The 24,244-nt window shown below is 30.9% G+C and overlaps 1 protein-coding gene across 1 annotated transcript in view; it reads left to right on the top strand.

Annotated features, from left to right (window-relative positions):
* LOC118186832 (TGF-beta receptor type-1-like) overlaps positions 1-20,198 on the top strand; it is a 95,464-nt gene extending 75,266 nt beyond the window's left edge. The window contains exon 9 of the mRNA XM_085807509.1: positions 2,285-20,198. Coding sequence (XP_085663635.1) covers positions 2,285-2,410 — 126 coding nt within the window. The 3' untranslated portion in view covers positions 2,411-20,198. The remainder of the gene's footprint in view (positions 1-2,284) is intronic.
* Positions 20,199-24,244: the final 4,046 nt, after the last annotated feature.

The raw sequence follows: 24,244 nt of genomic DNA, 5'->3' as shown, positions 1-24,244 counted from the left end.
AGGTATTTTATACCAGCAGATGATTTTGTGTAGGGAATATTATGAAGATTATTTCTGTAAAAAAATATTTGCCTTCAACAATCATTTTGTTTATAATAATTAATCCCATACTTTAAGCAAAATTTTCGACCGGGTATTTTTGCTGAAAATATTTAACGAAGGAATCGCATTCTTTATGAGTGATCTATTTTTAGTCAAGGTCATCGTTTATCAGAATATTACATCAGTCAGATGTTTATATTTGTGTTGGGAAGGAAAAGAAAACAGGTGTTGCGTTGATGCAACGTCAGCAGGAAACGGGTAGTCAATCTCCTTTTTCACTCATTCCTTTCGATGTTCTGGTTGTTTAAAAATGCCTAGAATTAGGTATCTTATATTAGAAGAAGCCCTTCAAAGATTTTTTGATGAAAAAACAGATTATGATAATGTTAATAATGACCAGAATGAAACTGATATTGCTGTTGTTCCTCCAGAAATTGCAGAGGCTAGTGACGAAGAAGAAAGGAATGGCAATGTTTTAAATAATGATAATGTCATTTTACCAAATGATACTGCTGGGGAAGTTCAAATTCACGTAAGAAGTAAGTTTCAGCCTTGTAAAAGCAGTTACAGTCATACTAAAATGTTTAAAAAGCAGAAGACTGAAATCTTGAAGTGGATAAAAAAGGAACTGTTAGTTATGTCTCAGAAAGCGCATGAAGAAGAGATAGAAGAGAAATTATAAAAGGCAAAACACAAGGTAAAACTAGTGCACATATTTTCGATTTTCTTTTTGGTTTAGACATTTACTCTCTTCTCGTTGAACAGACAAATATATACGCTCAGCAAAGAAAAAAAAAAGCCCAGAATTTATTGCATCTAAAGCCTATATAAGAAGATTTATTGCAATATTATTGTTTACAGGATATCATTCTTTACCTCAAGAAAAATTGTATTGGTCTTTTGATAAGGGCATTTCTGTTCCTGTTGTACGAGAATTGATATCACGTTTGCAGTACAGGAATATGAAGCAGAATTTGCATTTGGCAGTAGTCAAATTGACAATACTGATAAATTATATGGGGTGAGACCATATCTTAACTTACTAAATATCACCACTTTTTACTACTGGAAATATAAAGTCTCTTTTAGATTTCAGACGCAAGAATGCATTATTCCTTTTGCAAACTCCTATTGAGAGTGTAGAATTAGCCAGAAATAGATCAGCAACAGGAAGACCTAGTAAATTCAGCATTCAAAAACCATTGCGTGGAGATGGTAGACATTTTATCGTAAAGTCCGTTGATAACAAAAGACTTTGTTGTAAAGAGTACCATAACCAGACTGTTTATAGATGCAAAGTATATAATGTAGATTTACATCATGATTGTAATCAAGCTTTTCATGCTTGAATCTTTCAATTGAAATAATCTGTATTTGTAAAAGAAATACAATGTATATTTTAATATTAAATTAATTACAAGTAAAGTGATTTGTAGATTTATAAAACGTTATACAGCTAAAAAGTAATCCTGCGCTCCACTCAAAAGAAACATCACACAAGTACAATCCTACTCACTCAACATCCGTACATCTTATTCCTCTGACGTTGCGCGAACGCAACACTCACGTTTTCACAGGTAAGAGCTTTTTTTTTTTTTTTTTTTTTAATTTTCAGTGCAAATTTGTGTTATAAATGCTTAATTTAATATTAGTTATTATTTTCATGAGAAAAGAAACATTCCTTGTAGTTTTGGCAGTTAATGGGTTAATAAAAAGATTCTCTTCTTATCAAGGAAAGCACTTTTTCAAATGTCATTTTTTACAATGAATATAAGAACATTTGAAAATATTTTCATAAAATATAAAACTTCATGAATAATTGCATCCTTTTATTTTGACATACATCTGTATTCATGTTTTCAAAATAGCTTTGGAATAAATTTGACATTCGACCTATGGCCATTGTACTAACTACATGAAAACTGGGTCAGGATGTGTTTCTTTTCCCCCAACAGCCAAAGAAAGTCCTTGTGAATTCCCAAAAATCATTCAAAGCTTTTGTATAATTTTTGCTTTATATATATGAAATTGTCTCTAGTAGTCTATGCCAACTAAACTTCTATGGCAGAGTTTCGTTTTGGTGATATTGCAAATAGAGAATAACTGAGAAGATATTAACATTCTAAGATGCTGTATGTATTGCATTTGTTATTTTGACCTTACTTATGTTAGGAAGAAATGTATTAGTTGTTGAAACAGTATAATTCAGCTCTTCATAGTATTTCTTATTTTATTTTCTTAGGCACTGAGAGTGATCTCTAAGGTAATGAAGGAATGTTGGTACCATAATTCTGCAGCTCGTTTAACTGCATTACGTATAAAGAAGACACTAGCAAATCTTGGTGCTCAAGAGGATTTAAAGATATAAAATTTATATAGACGTTTTTAGTTTATCTTCTAACTAATAAATTATATTGTTCGTAACATTGGGTGCCTAACACATCAATTGTAGATCATATGCGTATGTGACTGCAACTTGGCTGTTTATTTGCTTGGTATTAAAGCAAGTAATGAGGAGAAACACTTAATCAGTTGAATTAACTGTATGAATTCAGATAGCTTGCCATTTGTGGGCAAATTTAATATTCATAGCTGTGCATTTAATTCAGACTGGAAAGTATGTGTGTCCATGTGTGTGTATGTATGTATATGAACATGTATTTATATATGCATATATAACTTAGTTGCATTTTTCTAAGGCTGTACTTCAAATTTTTAAATTATTAAAATCTTAAAGTATGTATTTTATATTTTTCAAATGCATTTTGTAAAATTTATTTTAAATTCAAAACTTCATTGCGATGCATTTATAATAAAAGTGCCACTTTATTACATGGTGAATAAAAATACCATGCGACAGTGTGCTAATATTATACGCTGGCAGTTACGAATGATTCAAACTTTTTTTATCTGAATAAAGACTGCACCAGTGGCAAAGAGGTTAAGACCATTGAATACTGGGAGTTTACACTGAATTTGATCTCAGATAAATGGGCTGGCTGCATAGTTGTTTTTTTGTGACTTTTCCTAAGTGTAATCTGAATAGGAACATGTTTCCCTTAGGAAATTCTCCGCAAATTCATCCATTCCCATAGGTAGGTAGCTTTGTGAGTTTTGCCATATTCAAGTTATGTAACCAAACCTAATCTGAATAAATCAAGGAGTTTTATATATATCTATATATCAATGTTGAAAACAAAATTCTGTTAATTTGAAGATTTAATTGATAAATTTGCAGCAAGTATTGCAGAGTCAGTTCTTGCCTTTTAAATGCTGAGGAGCAAATTTGATTCATAACCATTGTGTGTGAGTTTAAATTGACAAGGAGGTGGATGAGGAATCCATGAACTTTTTTAATTAGGAAAATGATTATAAAAAGTATTTGATCACAGTTTTTCACAGTTTAACTGTAGCGAATTCTCCCTTCATGATACAGGCTTATACCTTATCTTGCTAGCAGACATGAAATTCTTGCCATTTAAATGGAGGTGAATATTGTTTCCTGCATATATTAAAAAATAGACCAACAGAAATACAGTTTTGAATGAGCAGTCTTTGCAGCTTTCCCATAAGGAAAATTACATATGTTGGCAATTTCCACCATTTGCTGCCAGATGGCATGTGACCTCTCTAAGCATTTGTAATAATGAAAACATGAGAAATAGAATGTAACCATGGCAACAGATGATATTAACTACTCATGTATTTTTTAAAAATAGAATAGAATAAAGAATGTAAAATTAACTTGAAAAATACTTGCACCTTTTTTTTTTTTTTTTTTTTTTTTTTTGTTTGTTTGTTTGTTTATTTATTTAATCAAAAGTTAAGAAAAGTAGAGAAAATTTTATCTTAAATCAGCTTCTGTGTTTGTCGTCTATTGGTAAAATACCATACTAATAATCATATACGTGTACATTGAGTGCTTGGAATAAAATTCATTGTTAGGTGGTTCTCAAATAGTTATTCTATATCAAGGTATATAACATATGCCATTAAAAAAACATCTTTTGTTTCTTCTTATGATGTTGCAAATGTTTAAAAGAATTATCAGTTAGATATGGTATAAATTATCTGAATTAATTGTATTATAAATTTCATCAGTTAGAGGTATAATTAAAAAGTAAATTTATAAATTTTGAAGAGTATGCATTTGATCAGTTCAGCAATATATTGTTTTAACTTAAAAATAAAGATCTTGAGCATTGAATGGGTGAAACATAAGAGATAAGAACTGATAATTTGTGAAGCCAATGTTGAGCATAAATGCCTTCATCACATAATGATAACAAAAAATGGAAAGATTAAGATATGGATGTTTTAACATCAAACTATAACAAGGATGTATCATAAAATATGCAGTTTGATCATTAGCTAAATGCTTTTGTTATTAATGAGGAGTCTTCAGTACTTTCCGTTCACTAGGAATTCTAAGTGCTGAAGTATTACTAAAAAGTACTAAATTATATTTTATGTATGTGCAAATCTATATTTCTTATTCATTTTCCACTAGAAGGAGCTGTAATTCAAATTTTTTTACATGTACCATTTTATAACAAAGTATATATGCTTGCGATAGCGTAAGTTGTTTTTAATTAGAAGCCAAAGAAGTAAACACTAAAACTGTTTGTGTTTGATGAAATTATGTGTTATCTAATAGCTACTATAAATGTTCCTTCGGTTATATAAGGATGTAAATGATTTAGTAAACACTAAAACTGTCTGTCTTTGATGAAATTATCTGTTCCCTAATAGCTACTATGAATGATTTTTCAGTTGTATGAGGATGCAAACGATTTAACTTTGGTTTAGTTTCAGGAGATTAATGGTAAGTTATAAATTAGTAATAAAATTCATCTGAAAAGCAGCAGCTTAAGTGCAGTTATTTCAAACTGAGGAATTCATTCAAAGCTGCAACTGCTTAAAATGTGTTATCAAACACATCTATAAAAACAATTTGAGAAATATTTTCATTATTAATATGCTAATTTTAACTATCCTAATATTATCAGTAATTGTCTGTATTTTGAATGCATTAAATTACAGCCACTTAATAAATATATGTGAATTATGCATACATACACACTGTTAAGTAATAGGTTTGATTATTGCTATATGATGTATTTGTATTTAAAACTACTGGTTTAATCTTGGATTACTGAAGCACTTAACTGTGCCATCAAAAAATTCAAATTTTCATTCCAAGATGTGTAAATTTTTAAGTTTGATCAAATATTAATTTGTAATATATTTATACGCATTCTGGTGATTCATAATACTTAGTCATTAGATATATGCATGTACAAGCATATGCCTGATATAAATTCAAATGTATGTGATGAGAATTTCTTGACAATATTCATTTGGTGCTCACTTATCCTATAATCTTATAAAAGCCGTCCGAAGAGGCCTGCTAGATAAGCTAGTCTCTTTCAGCTGCTGATTTATAAATATGAAGTTTTTTATTAAAACACAAAATTTTCATGTACATATTTGTAAAATTATTCCTGGTTATATATATGCCCATTCTCCATTTAATGTCTTATCAGTCTCGTTTGCTTTTTAAAATGTTATGTAATGTATATGTGCAGTTTAGACTAGGTAAGACACTCCCTTTCCTTACTTGTCATTCTTTCTTAGGATATTTAATAGGCTAGACAACTTGATAATTCAGTGTCTTAAATTATAATCATTTTAAGAAAATTACAAGCATCATTAATATGTTTTCAAAATTTTATGATTTTAAAATAAACTTGAGCTGTAGATATTAAGTGGTAAGACCGATTTTTTAATATTTGAGTAATAATTTTTCTTGTATATAGTAATAAAAATGGTACAGCTGAATTTATTTAACTGTTCTATAGCTGTTGTTCATTAAACAATTAGAAATGAGTTTAAAATGTTTTATATAAAAGCCCGTAAAATGCAGTTAACGTAAATTATGGTAAATGAAAATTGTTATTAAATGAAGTGCAAATTAGTTTATTTTTTGTTTGCTTGTAGGATGATTAAGCCACTGATATATTCATGATACTTTGTATGAGTATATTCATGCCCATCATCATATCTTGATATATTTTGAGTAACTAACTGCCACCTCAGGCCCATGTTTGTAGTATTCTAAATTTTGTTTGCTATCACTAAAAGCTTAAAAAGAGAATATCTGTTTCTCCTGAAACATACTAGAAAGAACTCAAGTCGGCATCTGCAGATAAGGAGGTAAGGACATGTCATCAATTTTGTGCTAACCTTTGAGTTTAAAAACGTATATTTTGATATTGGTTTATATCTATCTGCATTTAATGTCAAGAACAGTTTTAAAACTGACAGATCATGTGCAACATATCTTCTGTTAGCATAACATATTGCCCTATGCATACTTGACCTTGTATGCACCATAGCCACCAAGTCTTCACCCAGCTTGTATTTTTGCAACCGATGGTCATAGGCATGTACTTTCAATAACAGAAATGTTTTAAATGACTCAACTATTAATGATTTGCCATTTATAAAATTAAAGAAATCAGTTTTCCAAAAATTACTGAATTGAACCTTTTATATGTTTTTCCAGCCCGTATACTTACATTAAGAATCTTTTTTTTTTAAAATAAAACTCGACTTCCGTATGAAAAAAAATTGAGTGAGATATTTAGTATTAAATTTGGAGATCATATTCAGGGTCCATATATAAACTGAAGAGCAAAATGTTTCTATTTGTATGCAATTAAAAATAAAATATGAATTTAGAAAAGGATTTCTGATGTTAAGAAATAAGTGGCAAGCATTTTATGTCGATTATTGGGGAAAATATTGATCAGCATTATTAGCCCAAACGTGCAATTTGCACAGAAGGGGTATTCATTTCATTTTGGCATTTTGCATTGTTTCATTAATGACTGTTCACTTTTCGAATTGTTGCTACCAAATATTAATATTTAAAGAAATTAAATAATGAAGAATCTGCATCAATGTATGTACATTTCTGGCACTGTGAAGAAACAATGGTACCTAGAGACATCAAATTTTGAATAACGTAGTCCTCCACTCGAATGGGGCCATCTGGAAGCCCAAATTTGGAATTTGTTTTAATATCTACAGGGTTGCCATGCTACCTGGAAAACCGGAAAAAGTCAGAGAATTCGGAAATTGACCAAAAAATTCAGGGAAAAGTCAGGGAATTTCATACAAAAATCCTGCCAAAAAAGGCGAGTTTTGCGCCGACGTCGGAAGAGATCACTTTTTTGGCGAATTGTGTATCACGTGAGTGTCATTCGGGCAGCTGGCATAGAGCCAATTTTTGCAGCTCCAATTTGATTGTCTTTTTAGAACGGCAAAGCAAGTTTCCCGCAACTTTTGGTTTCCAGTAACCTCGAGAATCGCATGTGCAGTGCATGAACTAAAGAAAGTACCTGTTCTCGTATAAAACAAAATGGGTTTAATCCTAGTATACGGTACCATGAAGGTTAGAATAAAAAAAATATGTGTTGTAAAGAAGGAAAACCTCTCTGCAACAGACGTGGCTCGGTTCCATCATAGCAGGAAAGAACTGTGCATGCACGATATATCTGTCGCCAAAGCTCGAAACCGGTGTCGAAGTTCGAAGGTCACGTTATCAAGAGTTCATAAAATGAATATCGTTTAAAATGTCTTTATAGGAAAAGAAAATATTTTTGGCACAAGTAAATTAATTCATGGATTACTTATTTTAAGGGGGGGGAATATCTACGAAAATCCATTTTTAAAATTATTGTGAAAAATCCAAGAAAAAACATTCTTTGATAAAACATTTCTTCTTGGATTTTTCGCAATAATTTAAAAACAGATTTTCGTAGTTTTCTTTTTTGTCAAAGAACGTTTCTTCTTAATACGTATTTCTCAATTTCCTGTACACATCGTGGAGAGGGAAATTATGGCCGTTCCGTCGTCAAATCCCTTGGCAAATTTTTCCTCCGCCTTTTTACATAGACGTTCTTTGGTCAGAATAATCTCCATGTATGCTTGCTACAGCGGGATTTGGCGACATGATGATGAGCAGTAAACGGGTCATTTTGTTCTTGGCGACAATTTTCAAAATCATGCGAAGGCCGTATCGTATACTAGGATTTTACCGCAATTTTTTTTTTTTTTTTTTTTTTAATAAATATCTTGTCATTATGCAGTAAAACAAAAAAATAGTAATCAATCATCTAGGATAACCATGTAATATAACTATATTCGCTAAAATATCGTTGATTATTCTAATTAAATTTTTAAGTAATTATCTTTATTTTTATGTTATTCATATCATTTAATGTTGCTTCTTCCCTCTAAATTTATGTATCATTAGTAAATAATATTTCCAAATTTCAGGAAATTTTCTCTGACATAATCCTGAAATTAATTCTAGCAGTATGATGACATCACGAAATTTAATGCACATATTTTTTCCTTATGTATGCTGCAAAATAAATATAAAATACCTCAATTTAGTAAAAAAATATCATTAAATAGATTTCTTTCTTTCGTTTAGCTGCAGAATGTCTGCAAAAAAAGCCTTATGTTATTCCAGATTGGGCAGATTCTAAATCTTCAGTGGAGAAAACAACTCCTATTATAATTATATTTGTGTTTTCAAGTGTTAAGCTGCCTTTTAAGAATACACCTCACACAAATTAAATTTACCTAAAATGTAACCTAACTTTTAGCATTGTGTTGTGATTTATAAGAACCGGATTAACCTCGTGTTGAACTGGGGATGATTATGAGTAATAATTAAATAAAACATACAGTTGTTATCCAATGTATATATCTTAAATTTTATTAAGTTTTTTAAGCAGAAAAGTAAACAAAATTATCAAACAAAGTGTACCAAGAATAATTAAGAATAAATGTCCTCTGGGATTTATTGAATAATTAAGTGAATTTGCTATACAGTACAAGTAATACCATAATTAATTTACCTCTTAGCACAGCGAACGTACATTACACGGATAGACTGGAATTTTCTCGAAACATACCTGGAAAACCTGGAAAAGTCAGTGAATTTCATTCTCCTGTTTGAGTGGCAACCCTGTATCTATTTCATGTTTTGTCAAACATTAAAGATTATCATTATCATGTATCATCATTAATAGTATCTGAATATACAGTAATAAAATTTGAGTGGTATTTTAAAAATAGTGAATTTTAAAGATATTGGTTGTAATTTAAAAAGTTACATATATATGTGTGTGTGTTTGTGAGATGAGAAAGACGTGGCAATGTTAATAGTTTAGCACATAAATAACTTAGATCCATATTGAAGAATTCTGATTGCATAGAATGCTAAAATGTTGGATTATAATGGCTAAGAAACATAGCTAACGAGTAAGATTAAATCTTCATTTTTATTTCAATTGACATTTGTGGCCACAATTTACTTGGCAGTTTAATCGTGTCTATTCAAGAACATTTACATTTTTGATACTATTGCAATAGGAAGCGGGCACAATGAAATAGCAAATAGAGAAGCAGAAGCTAAAATATACAATTATCCAATATTGAAGCTCACCAAGAGAAAGTTCTGTTTAGTTTAGATAGATTTCAGTACTCAAACTTTTGATTTCGAATTCTGAATTAGCTATAGTATCAGCGTCATGCAAGCCATGTGATATAGATTAGTCTAGAAGTGATGCAATCCAGAAAAGTTATTACAGTATAAAGTCCGTAATCTGGACGTCCATTATCCGGAATGATCTATAATCTGGACCTCAAAAGCCACAAACTTACGCATGCATGTAAAGCATTTACCCATGTGCGCTTCCGATAGTGAAGAAAGTGACAGAGAAATTATTGAAAACAAAAAAAATTCGATTGACAAGTTAGTCGGTATTCTCGACATGGCAATTACAGGACTTGAACAGTGGAACTTTGTAACTGAACAAGAAATGATGTCTGCTTATAGAATTAAAGAGAAAGTATTAGCACAAAAACGAAGCAACTTAAACAACTTGCATAGAAAGAAATGTTTAATAAAGTAAACAAATAAATATTAAGTTTTTTTTTTTTTTTGTAAATTTTGATACTTTTTAGATCATAATAGCTTTCTATTTCATAAATTATGGTTTTATATTTTTAATTGTATAATTTCTGCATGCCATCTTACCAGATTTAAATTGATGATCTATAATCCGGAAAAACCCCTAATCTGGAATCGCTGAAGTCCCGACCAGTCCGGATTACGAACTTTGTACTGTACTAGTTTTAAAGTACAGAGAGGAAATACCCAAAAGAGGAATTATGAAGCTGTTACTAAATTAAATTATAAAGCTGATTTACATATTTTTTATATTGCATAAATGGAAAAAAGGGCACTTTAAAAATTTGAACAAATTACTTGTAAAACTGTATGTCCAAGCAAATTTCATAGATATAATGGAAGGAATGAATTATTTTGCATTTATGAAGTCTTGTTAGCATCTTCCCGAAAGGAATACGTGCAGTTATTTACATGTTCAAAAGCTAAAATTAATTTTAACAAAAGCACACACAAAAAAAAATCTCAGATCCAAAAGAGAATATTGAAGGTCAAAGCTCTGTGGAATATTATTTGAAAATATAAGACTTCAACTGCCATCTACTGTTGCTTAAAAATTTAAGTAAAATATTCCGATTTGATTCACACCGGTTACAAAAACACCAATCGTAACTGGTGAGACTATGGGCCTCAAGGTTTGGAACATTGGTCAGATATACGATACCGCGAAGAGAGAATCACATGATCATGATTTTGACCAGAAAAGTGTGTAAAAGGTTAGATTTTTTAATTTTTACAAAACTGAATTTTTATATTTAAAAATGCAATGCTACAATGTGAATATTTGCTATATTTAAAACATTTTTGCAGTAGAAAGTATGTGTCTACAACCAATAGTTGCAAAAAGGCCATGGAGTATAATGTTTTGATTCTGTTTTTGTCTGTTTAATCTAAAAAAAATATATTAATTTTTTAAAGCTTAATGAATGTATGAATTCTCAAAAGGAATGGTACAGACAAATTTAATTCCTATATAAGCAGTGAAAAAGTCAAGGAGCATGAAAATGAAGCTTATTGTCTTGAAACTAAAAGGGGAGCTGTACTCTGTAGCTTATATAATTTTTTATTGAATGCGTTTTTTTATTTGGTACATATGTTATGTCAAAAATTAAAATCTGCAACTGTCTGAAAAGTAGTAGCTAGTTATTATGACAGTATTTAAGCAAAGCATTTAAATCATTGCTTCAGTAAGAGAAGTATGCATATATTTAAACATATTTAGAAGTGTATATATGTGATTAAATGCTTAATTTTAGATAAAATATTTTCATGGTAATTGAAACACAAAAGCCTATTCCTCAAATTTACTTTAAAACTCAAAGTTACAAAGTTAAACTCTGCTATATAGTATGAATCAGATATTGGAAAATGTTATTTGAACTAGAATTCATATCCTAAGAACCACAATAGAGTCCAAAAATAATGTTTTACATTCCTTCTGGGTTACTAGAATAGCTGATAAAACTGGAGATGCAAAAGAAATTGACTGCGTGCTGTTTTGACATGTAAAAACATTTTGATGGTTATTTTTTTTTTAATGTTGCCGTTATTAGGAAATTTAAGAGCAGCAGTTTTATTCTTAGATCCCTTATACAGCAGTTGCCTTCTTGGGTCACATCAAACATGATCCTTCAGTAGGAAAAAAATATATAAATAAATTGGGTGCCTCTTGTAACATAATGTTGGATTTTGAGTTTCCCAATTTATAAAATTACTTTTCAGATGTGCTAGTGTTATAGTATGTTATTGCGTAGGTTCAATTCCAAGAGAAGTCTTGGATGTTTGGAAGTGTACAGTGTCTGTGCAGCATGAGGACACCTAAAATACTGGCAAGACCAGAGTCCCCCTTGAGAAGTTTAGTGGAGGGAAGAGGGGTGGGAGACCCTTGGATCCGTCCCCTGGGATGTTCATCAAATTTGGGGAACTTCCTTTTCTCACATATATAAAATCAATTATTGCCCTCTGTAGGGCACTTTAGGCAACTTTGTGCATTAATGATTGCTGAGTATTGGCCATTCTCAATAAATACCATAAGTTACAAGTGTCTGGCCATTTCAAACACCACCACAACAACAACATATGCTGTTAAGGCCACAGTTCTCTTAAACTCAAGAAAATGATATTAGCCATTGAATAATCAACAGGAAGCTTTTCATGTTGCATTTGCTTTTTATATTACTTAAAATAATAAATACTGGAATGATAAAAATAAAATTACATATCATGGCAGTGTATAATCAATGTATAAAACAGATTACTATATGCAACATTTTCCTAATTTATATAACAATGATATAATGAACTGATTATCATATCCTTTTGAGTAAAAAAAAATATATGTATATATATATATATATATATATATAAAAATTGAATGATTTATTCAAAATATTGTGAAAAGTGTAACTGTGCATGATTTAAATTTCAGATGGTTTCATAGAAAACAAATTTTGTTTTATAATATATTAATGCATTATGTGATTTATAATTTTAAATGTATTTTAATAAATTTTACTACACATTTAGAAACACTTAATGTCATTCCCATTTATGTAAATAAAATCATCATCTGTATATCAGTGGCACAGCCTCCATTGAATTGCACGACATTTAACCTTTTGAGGCCGGGGCTTTGGTAGCAGTAAAAGCTACCAAAGGACGGGGACTCTTGAACCGTATGCTTTCCCCCCTTTAAGAAATCACCTCCTATTTGCAACAAATATTCTTATGTGTAGTTTAATGGATTCTCAGAGGTGTGCATCTATGTCACAAAAGGAAGACCTTTGAAAGAGATAAGTGGTTAAAACCCTAGGGACGTCAAATTTGACATTTCACCCCACTTTTCAGCCTGGAAAATGGGGGCAAAAGGACTTGTACCCTAGTGGACAGCACCGTCTTTTCAAAGAGAGGACTCTATGGCCACTATAATGGCCATCCCGTCTTCAAAAGGTTAATGCAGTATGTTAAATAACTTGGTCAAATATATGTAATGTGTTAGTCTTATCTTTGTTAAAAGTTTCATTAGTTTTTATAAATACATTTAAATTAACAGATTAACAGATTTTTATGTGTAATAAATTAGTGTCACCTTTGTTTACATATTTGCAAAACAACATATGGGAATTGTAATTTACACATATTTTTCAAATGAACTATGCGAAAGGTATTAGCACCAATCAACAAAATATTTTATTCACATATATTAAATTATTTAAATAGTATGTTTTTAATTATGATATTTATGTGACATTACATTACCAAAATGCATAATTCATCTTAATATTGTATACTTATTCATTTCAAAGTTAGGTATGAAATAAAGGGTATATAAAGTTCTTGGCAGTTTTCAGTAATATTTTGCCAGCACCCGAAATTTTTGCTTTGCCCTTACATCTTTAAGTGTAATTTTAATGTCTTTTGAATTCTTTGGCCCTTTTTTGGGGGGAGGGACCGAGAATTTTTACAAATTATTCAGTTTCATATTTTGTCAGTTTAACTGGCTTGTAATGTAATTGAAATAGTCAGTGTCTCACTTCTGTAGTTCTTCCTTTTGCCAATAAAAGATCTGTGATAATAGTTCTTATAGATAAGGTTTGGTACAGTAGTTAACATTAATCTATAATAAAAGTTTAAGTGAATGATACTTGTTCTTTCATTGGTGTCTTGAATAGTGTTATAATCCTGCCTTCTGTGAACTTCAAATGTTGTACCCTTTTTGCAATTCCTAAGCTTGACAACAAGTACTTTTGCTTGGAGGAGGAAAATTTATGATTTTGCATTCAGTTGCTTAATATAGTTATATGAAATGAAGTGGGTTATTTAAGATGTATGTTCGTGAAAATTGAATTTCTGAAAATTCTAATGAAAATCAATCTTATAGACCAGTAAGTAGCCATGATGTATTTAAAAAATATTTAAACATTGTTAAGAATCAGATTTTTTTAATGCAGTGTCGTTTTAATTGGCACTTTCAGTTTTGATAGGATTTTAGAAGTTCGAGTTTTGTTGGCATTTAGCCCATCAAATCCTTTCCAGGGATGTTTAAAAATCTTTGTTTACTAACACATAGTTCATCTCCTCACAGTGTGCAATTTAGATTATCCCAGGCAATGTGTTCACAATAAAAGGAATGTTTATTATAATGCATTGATACCCAATTTATGTCTCAATTCACATTCACCTCGCATATATTGTATTACTGAACTGTGCAAAAAGAGACTTCTGTGCAGCTTAGGTGCACCTGCAGAAAATTTTTCATGCAGATCAAGAAAAGATCCTCATGCTACCTCTGAAAATTCAGAGTTAGAGCATTTTAAAGAAGTAGCTTACAAGGCAGGAGGAGATTATAATGATTTCGGAACTATGCTCGAATTGTTGGTTAAATCTCACTGAAGCTAGACTGAACATCTTTGAAGACACTGATTTAGAAGTGAAACAAGTAGCAGCAATCTGGAAAGGAATAAAATGCATTAAAAAAAGGCAGGAAAGAAGCCTATTTATTAGATACCTCAGTGTGTTGTTCCAGGTTTTAGTAAGAGTTTTCTTCTATCTTCAAAGACTTTTTATCACAACAAGACCATTTGATTTCAAATTATATACATCTGTGTGTATAATTAATCATTATTTTCCACACAGCTGGCATAAATTTTAATTCTATCCATATTAGAATTTTCATTAAATGCTAACAAACACAGAATCTATTTTTTTAATGAAAATTAATTTTCTGGTATAATCCTCTCTGTTTTGAACATTGTGCCTTTAAAAGTATTTGTCTCCATTTATGTCATCAGTCTATAAAAAGAATGTTATGTAATTTCTGGGCTGTACGCTTCCTAATTTTTATGCAATTTACATAGCTTGTATTTATAATTGCATGTGCAGTTGATGTTGTAAATTGTGCAAGAAGAAATTTACAAAATTATTCCTTCTTTTAGTTAATGTTCATATATTTTGACCTGTAAGTTTAAATGTATTTCATTAAAGCTTATTATTGCTTTCATTTTCATGCATCACAAAAAAACTGCATGCATAATTATTTCATAATGCAGTATGTTAGAAAAGTGAATACAGATATATACATTTAAACATATCCCCTGAAAAATTATAAATTTAGTAGCTAGAATCTGGAATTTGTTGAAAAAGGAATAAACACTTTGTACTTATTGAAAATTTTAATGCTTCAGTTGTTTTTTATTGCTGAGGTGTGCTTTCCATCAAGAAATAAGATACATTTTTAAAACTGAATAGTGTATCAGATTGTCCAAAGAAATAGTTAAAACGGTCATTTATTATATGAGAAAATAAATAACATATTGTTAAAAGTATCAGAATGAGTCTTATGAATCGGGTGAAGGCTGCGTTAAGAATGTTTGCTTAATGCAGATAACATTTATTTGAATGGTTTATACAAATGTTTATCATATTGTCAAGGAACTCCAGCTTATTATTGTAAAACTGTTGATCATTTGTAGTTTGAACCACCTCTGTCTGCTAAATTACTCAAAATCACTAAGAAAGACTGGTGTTTTGTTGTGATGTTGTAATAGAATTAAATTAGGAAATCAGTTCATTTCTAGGTTTGCTTGTAAAGATAAATGTATCATATAAATTTAGGTTTTGTTCACTAGAATGCATTTTATATTTAAATATTATATTTAGATAGATAATGTGAAATGATAAACAGATACATATTTAGCATCAGAATTCGAAATTTTAAAGAAATAATGTTGCAAACATAATACAGCTTGGTGTTTGTTACTGCCAAATCAATTCTGTGTTTTCTATTCATCAAGAAGATTATTCAGAGGAAAAAAATAAAGAATAACATTGGAGAACTGGGCAGAAAGTTTTTAGAGCAATGAAGTAATTTGATGAGGTGCCTTTTACTCAGAAGCAGTAAATAAATCATCAGTGTCAAAAGTGTAATTTTTCCATTCTGTGCTTATTCCATTGCATTTTTATGCAACGTTGTACTTAGAATTTTACAAAAAAAGAAAGAAAGAAAGAAAGAATGAAAGGAAAAAAAAAAAGTCTGCATAGCTAAATTTCACTAACATTTGTCTTAAGTATTGATATTATGTGCATGACTGTAGCTGTAGCAAATTTTTAATTGTAATTTATGCCAACATGTTCAAAACGTTTATTATGTTTTTGAATTCGAGATGTTGAATATTTAATGTCAAATGTAAAGTACTGATGATTTTTTCTATTCATTGACAACATGTACTTCAGATTGTAAGTAATGATGTTGTGCTTGACTCTGATATTACTCATGATAAATTAATTTCAATTTGTGTGTCTAAAGAATTTGTATGTAAAAATTTTGCAATGTTTTTAAAATTGGTGTTTAAATATACAATGAAAATTTGACAATTTTAAGCATTATGTTTTTGTACATATTACATTAATGTTTGTCCTATTCAGACTTTGAAGCAGAGATTTTTATCCAAATTATTTATTAATGTATATATCAATCGTATATTAATAAAATGTACCTCAGTATAAAGAATTGAATATAGTCTAAAATGCACAAATGTACTTGTTTCTAAAATACTGTTTTATTATTGTTCTAGACTAGACGTAAGGAACAATGTGAAAATAAAAATAAGTAACAATTAGTTCTGTATCACGATAATTATGTAATATTAGTTAATATATGGTGTTTGTAAAGAATTGTATATTATCACATAATAGAATTGATAGGAAGTAATATTTTAAATCATGGTTTTAGTTGTTTTGTAGGTTTCTAGTTATTGCAACTGAAAGAATATTATGAGATTAAAAAAATTGTGTAAATGCAGTGAAAATTTACCAGTTATCATATACTTTTGTGCACCTTCCGATTGGAAAGGAACTACAATTAGTTATGTCATTCTTAAGAATTCTAAAAAAGTATAAAGCAATGTTTATATTCTTGACAATGTTATTTTTGTTGACTTTGCATATCCTAATTATTTTTTCAGTTTTCCTTGGAGCGTTTACGTAGCAGGTTGATAGCATGCACATGATGTTTTGTGCTGCACTTAGGATATTTGTTGTGAATATATAATTTTAGATGTCTGCTTATTTATTTCCTTGCTTTATATGTATATGCATGTATATAGGCAAAGCATTTTATTGGTTATTTTTATTTATTTTAAAGTTGTGTTTTTAGTATTGGTGAATTACAGTATCCTTTGTAAAAATAATTACAGTTGTGTGTTTTATGCTTAGTAGCCCAACACTCAAAGATGTGCTTCAACATTAATCAAGTTTTATTCTATAAAGCTTTATTTTCTTTGATTTAATGAAATATATAGCAATATATCATATATATAAAACCATTTTTGTTAATCAAGTTTCATTATTCAGTGTAGCTTTCTAGCCTGTAATGGTTGATATTAATGAGTACAAAGAATAATTATGTATATGATAATTATACAGCTGTATTTTAAAAGCTTCATCTTGTAATAAAGAGGTAATAATATGTAAAAAAAGTTCATAATAATATGTATCTTTTGAGCTTTAGGGAGAATAGCAATATTGTGTAAGAACTGCAACAATGATGAGTGTAATATTTTAATTTTAGATTATAACATTTCTATTATTAAAAGGGTGTTATTTTTCATTTTTGGGTTCTGCTTTAGTGGGAGGCGCACAAAAGTATTACCCTTAGAAAAATAGTGTAAAAAAGTGTCAGTCACAAAGTGATTCACCAAAATAAATGACAAAATACTAGCTAAAATATTATTTGCTATTCCAGTTTATAATCGGAGTAAATATTTGCTGGATTTTCTTTTATTTTTAAAACAAATTTTATGCTTTGGAAATGCTACTTTCTGGTGCATCAGTCTATTAATAGAAAATAATCTAACATTAACATTAAGAATTTTTTTAGTAGTTCTGTGTGTGCATATATATGTTTTAGTAAGTTTCTAATGATTGTAATCAAAATAACATATTGTAGTATGATATATAGCAGTGAAATATCTATAAAATACTCTCAGTTCCTCTGGATACATGATTACACGAATTGATGCTTATTGTTAAACTAAAAGAAAAAAATTTATATTAGATACAAATTGATGAAAAAGGGGTGTATAGCAGTAAAATATCCTGAAAATACTCTAATTCTGGATGCAGAATTACTTAAATTGATGCTCATTTTTAGATAAAGAGAAAAAATTTTGTATTAGGTAAAAATTGATGAATAGCTGTTGTTTTTCTTTACTATTCTAAGACTACTTTAAAACATAAGAGAAGTGTGATTGCTCTTTAACACTTTCTTATACCCCTTCAGTGCTTTTAAATGTTAAAAATGCAAAAGTAAAAATAATAAATTGATATTCCAACAGAAGGGATCCCTTTTACTAAGGTAAGGAGTCCTTTAAGTATATGAGAAAATCTTAAAAGAAATGTTAACATTAGGAACCCTGCATTCCTTTAAGCTGTGTAGAACTACTGTTTACTTTATATGAAAAATGTGATATATATAATGGAAAATAAAATTTGCATTTTTCTTGCTTTCTTTGTGAAAATAAATACATTCGTGCTTGCTTTGCTGATAAATGCATTTCTCCCCCCTCCCAACTTTTCTCTTTACGGTATTCTATGAAATTACTCTACATTAAAGTTCTTTCTTCTGAAAACAATTTCATATAATGTTTTATTAGTAAAGGGTTTTCAGTCTGTTTTGCTGAAGTTTTATTTTCGGTCATATCTCTACTTATGGATTCCAGTATTTCTAATGTATTAATTGCTGTAATTAATAAACTTTATTAAAATGATTTATGGTGATGGTATTATGATTTAGTTTTGTCTTGGAATCCTTGTTTACTGAAAAAGAAATTCACTTGCATTTTTACATTTAAGTAAAAGGAATAAAACAGTGATTGTCACTTGAAAAGCATCATGAGTTATAATCTCTCTCTGTTCATTTTCCCTTCGTGTCAAATTTCTTGTTGGGAAAATAAGAAACACTCTCTAGTGATAAAATATTTCAAAGCAGTACACTATATTGAATTATTATTTGATAATTACATATAGTATGCATTGATTAACTACACATTCTTTACTTTTTGTTTATAGTAGAACCATAAACTGATCATCTAATTCATTCAGAAACTGTTAAACTGTTTGGGATTTTTTAAGCAATGATCTTTTGCATTAAATTTTTTTAAATGTTTGTGAACAGATTAATTTAGCTCATGACATTAGTTTTCGTACTAATACTTAGGTGTCAGTCTTTTATAAAAGCCATGTATTTATTGTATTTCCCTCTAAAGGCAAAAATCGTGTTAAAAGCACTTAAGAAGTATATTCTGATTATTAAAAGCAAAGATTTAAAAAAAAATCTGAAATATTTTAGAATGTTTTACGGTTTTCCACATATTTTTATTATTCCATGTTTTTTTTTTTCTTTTGTTTACTGTTGTAGTGAAAGATCCTTAACTTCTGTGCTTTAGTGCATCATTATGTTTAATATAAGGAGTACATTTTTAGGAATGCAGTCTTCTTCGAATTTTGCCTTTATAGAGACTTTAATTTTTTTTTTTTTTAAATTATAATTTTTTTTTTTTTTTTTTTTTTTTTGGCTAATTAAAAATGTGTAAGAAGGTGTGCTTTAGTGGTATTCACTGCTTCCAAGGCAACTTAGGTAGCTGTAATTTTAACACTTATTGTAAATATTCAAATATTTATGTATGAATGACTCATGGCACTGTTATCATGTTATATTGAGTGCATTCTTATACCATTATATTTTTTATAATTCTTGGATGATTGGTGCATGCTATGAATTGTTAAAGAAATTTGGGGATAAAACAATTTTTTTTCTTTTATGTACCATTCCTGTGCCTCTGCAAGTTGCTTGTTTTTTTATTATTTAACTGTTTAATGATTCAAATGTGTTTAAAACCTCAAGTATTGGTGTACATTTAGCAAAACAAGTTTAACTATTGTATACATATGGGTCCAGCGCTTTTGTATTTTATTCATCTGTAGAATTTAGCATTTTTTTATTTCCCATTGTTTCATTTTATTTCAGACTCATATTAAATTTTGTAATGTAAAAAATCTGGTATTATGTATTACGACTGTTATATTAAAATATTGTATTGGAATTGTTTATTAAGTATTATTTATGTGTATGAAGTATTGTGACGAAGATGTTTCTCTAAATTTTTTCCAAACTAAGCCATCCTTTAATTAAAAGGAGTTCTTCATATTTATATCAATTAAATGTCATTATTTTAAATCAAACAGTTTTGCAGAAATATAATTTATGCTTTGCTGTTAATTACCCTTAAAAGATATCTGTTTATTGCAAGATTAGAGCATTGAAACATGATGAAGGGAAATTTAAATTGTAAATAAATACTTGAAAGTCGCTGAACTGCACGTAGAGCAGTTTAAGTACTGATATCTGTAAATAACTTTATTTATGAGAAAAGGACTATTCTTCTCCAGCTGCATATAAGTATTCTGTACCGTGCCACGCGCATAGAGTAAAATCCGTCATAACTGGTTATGCCTTCCAATGACATCATTTTGCCTTGTTTTATATAATGCTTTGGCTTTGCTTGGGTTCAAGAGTGCATCTTTACTGTTTGTTTTCATTTTGATAATAGTACCGAAAAAGTCTATTATTACTGAAGTGCTTTGTATGTGCATTACCATAAGATTACATTCCACACCATAAGATATAAAAGATGCAGGATTTTTGAAGAGAATAATTTTCTTTTCATAATGCTTTAAGTGTTTATGTCGCTCTGTTATTACTAAAATTTATTTCATTTTTACCTTTAGATAGCTGAATATTATACCCTTGAAAAATAAAAGAAAACAACTGTTGAATTTGCGTAAAATGCATAATGATTCGCTACAGGAAAGGGTATGCTTGCTTTTAAAAAAATTGCATGTTTTTATAAATTTCAGCTTTTTAAATATGGAACCTTCAGCGTGATCCTTATTGCAGGTCTTTCCCAGTTTTGACATTGTCTGTTACATTTTCCGAAGCAAAATGAAAAAGTGCTTAATGTTTAATTAAGGCATTTCTTTATATTGTTATGGAAATATTTCATGAGCAAATCGTGTGAGTCCTGTACAGAGCTCTCGAGTAAAACTAGTTTTTTTGGGGGGGGTCGTACTTTTGAAATATGCAGTCACTTATACACAGAAAAGGTTATTAGTTTTGTGATAAAATATGCGGTATTTTCACTGAAAACAATGAATACAGAAATACACATGTTATATCCCCCCAGGTATCAATCAATGAACTTTTGTTAACCTTTCCTGCAACCTGATGCAACTAAGGCGAGAACTTGTGATCATCGAAAGGGCCGCCCATTGTCCACAGAATCCTTCTAAGAAGAGAGATTAAAACAGTCATCCTGCTACATCGGCGCAATTTTTTTTTTATTGGACCCTCTCTTATACCCCCAGAGCTGAACTGTGTAACCGAGTGCTCGTCAAACCACGGGTCTCAGAGACCACTCCTGGGGGAGAGACACCGTTATAAACCTGGAAGTCTGACTGGTCGTCAGTAATGCTCCTGCCAGTATTACGCGGGCAGCCCGTCACCGAGGGACATTACCGAAATACTCGGGCCATCCGAACGTATAAGCAGACTTCCCTTGGGTTCTAGAACTGCCGGGCAAGAACTTTATTTCGCCCCATGGCGAAGCGTGAAGATTCATTTGACCCTGGCTCTGTTTCCTACGATGTTTTAGTACTTTACGGTAGACTACTGTTAGGAGGTTATAGTGGGTTAGTGCTTAGCACAGAGCTTTGCCATTTTCTATGATTCCTGTTCTCGTATTTCGCCATGAGTGAGAAACTACTCGACTGTCTTGCAGTTCTCGTCACCGAACTAGAAGAGTGACCTGATGAAGGAGAAACTGAAGCTCCGAATGGTACCAGGATTTAAAGAGTCCTCGCGTGACTCAATCCACAAGAAAATCAGCGAACTTCGAGTCAGAGGCAATCGACATAAATGGTATGATCCAATCAAGGTCTTAAAATAAAATAGCATAACTTTAGTCAAAAAGATTACTCTGCTGAGATGGTGCGCGATGGAATAAAAATACTACTTCCTAACCCGAATGTATACTGTCAAATCGAGATGAAGGTGTCTACTTTAACTCCTTCCAACTACCTGAAACTGATCATTAGAAACCTGCCGGACTGAGAATATCCAAAAGGAACTAATAGAACTTGGCTTCCCAATCGAATGGTGAAATTGCAAAACTCTTTCGTTTCCTCGTCACCCTCCCAGAGCATTCCAAGGAACTCAACCGTGTTCAATATATTCTGCAAATGAGAATTAAAATCGAACCTTATAAAGGTAGAGCTGAGCCTCTGCAATGCTACAGATGTCAGGGGTTCCACCACACCTAGAGCAATTGTAACCACGAACCTAGGTATGCCCGATGCAGACAAAATCACGAATCATCTCAGTGCCAGAAATATCGTAACGAACCCCCTGACTTGTGCAAACTCCTAAATTTCTCACACAACCTACTAGATGTTGCAAGAAGTTCCCAAAAATTAAAGACACCCCCAAAGTAAGGACCCATTCTGACAGATTTGTCACCAACAAATCCTACGCCAATGGACTTGAAAGCGGACTTAACACTAGTCGGCCTACCACAGGCTAAACAAGTCCTTAAAAGTCTCACGGATCTGATCTTCAACATCAGTGTCAGCAATCCCTCTCATCAAAATCAGCGACAAAAAAAATCTAACTCGGGAGCAAGGCCACAATTCAAATAATGGGTCAGTATACAATTAGATGCCCGCGATGGGGAATTATCACCTGAACTGCTGACTAAAATTCTACCAGGAGATGCTCCTGTAATCGCCGCCAGCAATTTTAACGTCAAGCATATCCAGTTGGATATGCAAAAAGAGTAAGCTCGATGGAAAAATTCTCACTAATTTTATGCTTAACAACCTTATTGCGCTGGATGTCACTGGAGAATACGCCTAACGTCCAATGTTTAATGCTTTATTAGTCTACAAGGTAGGCTATCGACAGCTCTGTTGAAGTAACGCCCACAGGACACATCACGTGAAAGCAATCAATTAGAGCCCCACGATGGGGAAACGGAGGTAGATAAGAAAAAGGGGAGCAAGTCTCCTTTGAGTAAATCAAAGATCAGAATCGCACAAGTAAGTAAACACGGGAGGAGGAGGCTATCTTTACAAAAAATAAGTCATGTTCAGAAACTCAAAAAATATAAAAATGCGTAAGCAAAATGATACATATATACAAAGTATAAAAGTGTATACAGAAGCGGAAACAAGATAATGAAAGCAACTAAGTAACGAAATTGTGATCGCTCAGTCTGTACGCTGTGTATGGACGAATATGAGTATCCGTCGGATCGATAATGTAATTTAAAGAGTCACAGAAGTTTCCAGCATGACTACTCTGTCCTTTTTTGAAGAAATTGTCATTGATCCTAAGTACGTAGCTCTCCATGGCCTCTATCTTAAGATCGTCATGTAGCAGCTTATTACGGATATAAAAATGAGCACTCGTAATCATCTAATAATTTTGTTTCGCACTACTTGAAACCTATTTTATATTGGCCTTTGAGCAGGCAGGGTAGGCATAGGTCATAATGGGCCTGAGAATTGTATAAATTTGCCTCTTTCTGTTAAAATTTAAACCTGAACTTTTGCCCAAAAGTATATGCAATTGATTGGCAGCAGCACTTGTTCTACCTACTACATAGTTCGTATGCGTATTCTAGGTCATGCTTTGATTAAGATAGACCCCAAGATAACTAACTTTGTTAACACGAGGCACCAAATTCTGCGACGAATCCAAAGAAGTTTTGATTTACTTGCAATAATTCAAATCCCCCATTTAACACACCACTCCTCAATATGAAAAGTCATACAGTACACTTATGGTTCTGTTGGGCTGCATAGATCTAGCAGCTATAGCAGTATCATCTGCGTAGCACGCCAGAATCATGTTTCTTTGGAGGCTCTTGTTAGGAAAAAACGTAGAGCATTGTCCCCAAACACGACCCTTGCGGGACGCCAGCATTGATATATTTTCCTCACAGTTCACCGCATAAAGCCTGTTCATAAGGTTACGACCTTAATAGAAGAATAAACTCACGAGAAAAGTCCAGATGAATCAATTTGTATAGAAGTCCC

This window comes from Stegodyphus dumicola, chromosome X1, assembly GCF_044657685.1.
Source record: "Stegodyphus dumicola isolate Sdum_Otavi_A_Nest chromosome X1, ASM4465768v1".
NCBI classification, from domain to species: domain Eukaryota; kingdom Metazoa; phylum Arthropoda; class Arachnida; order Araneae; family Eresidae; genus Stegodyphus; species Stegodyphus dumicola.
Note: the sequence above shows the minus strand (reverse complement) of the source record. Positions and strands in the feature narration are given on the sequence as shown.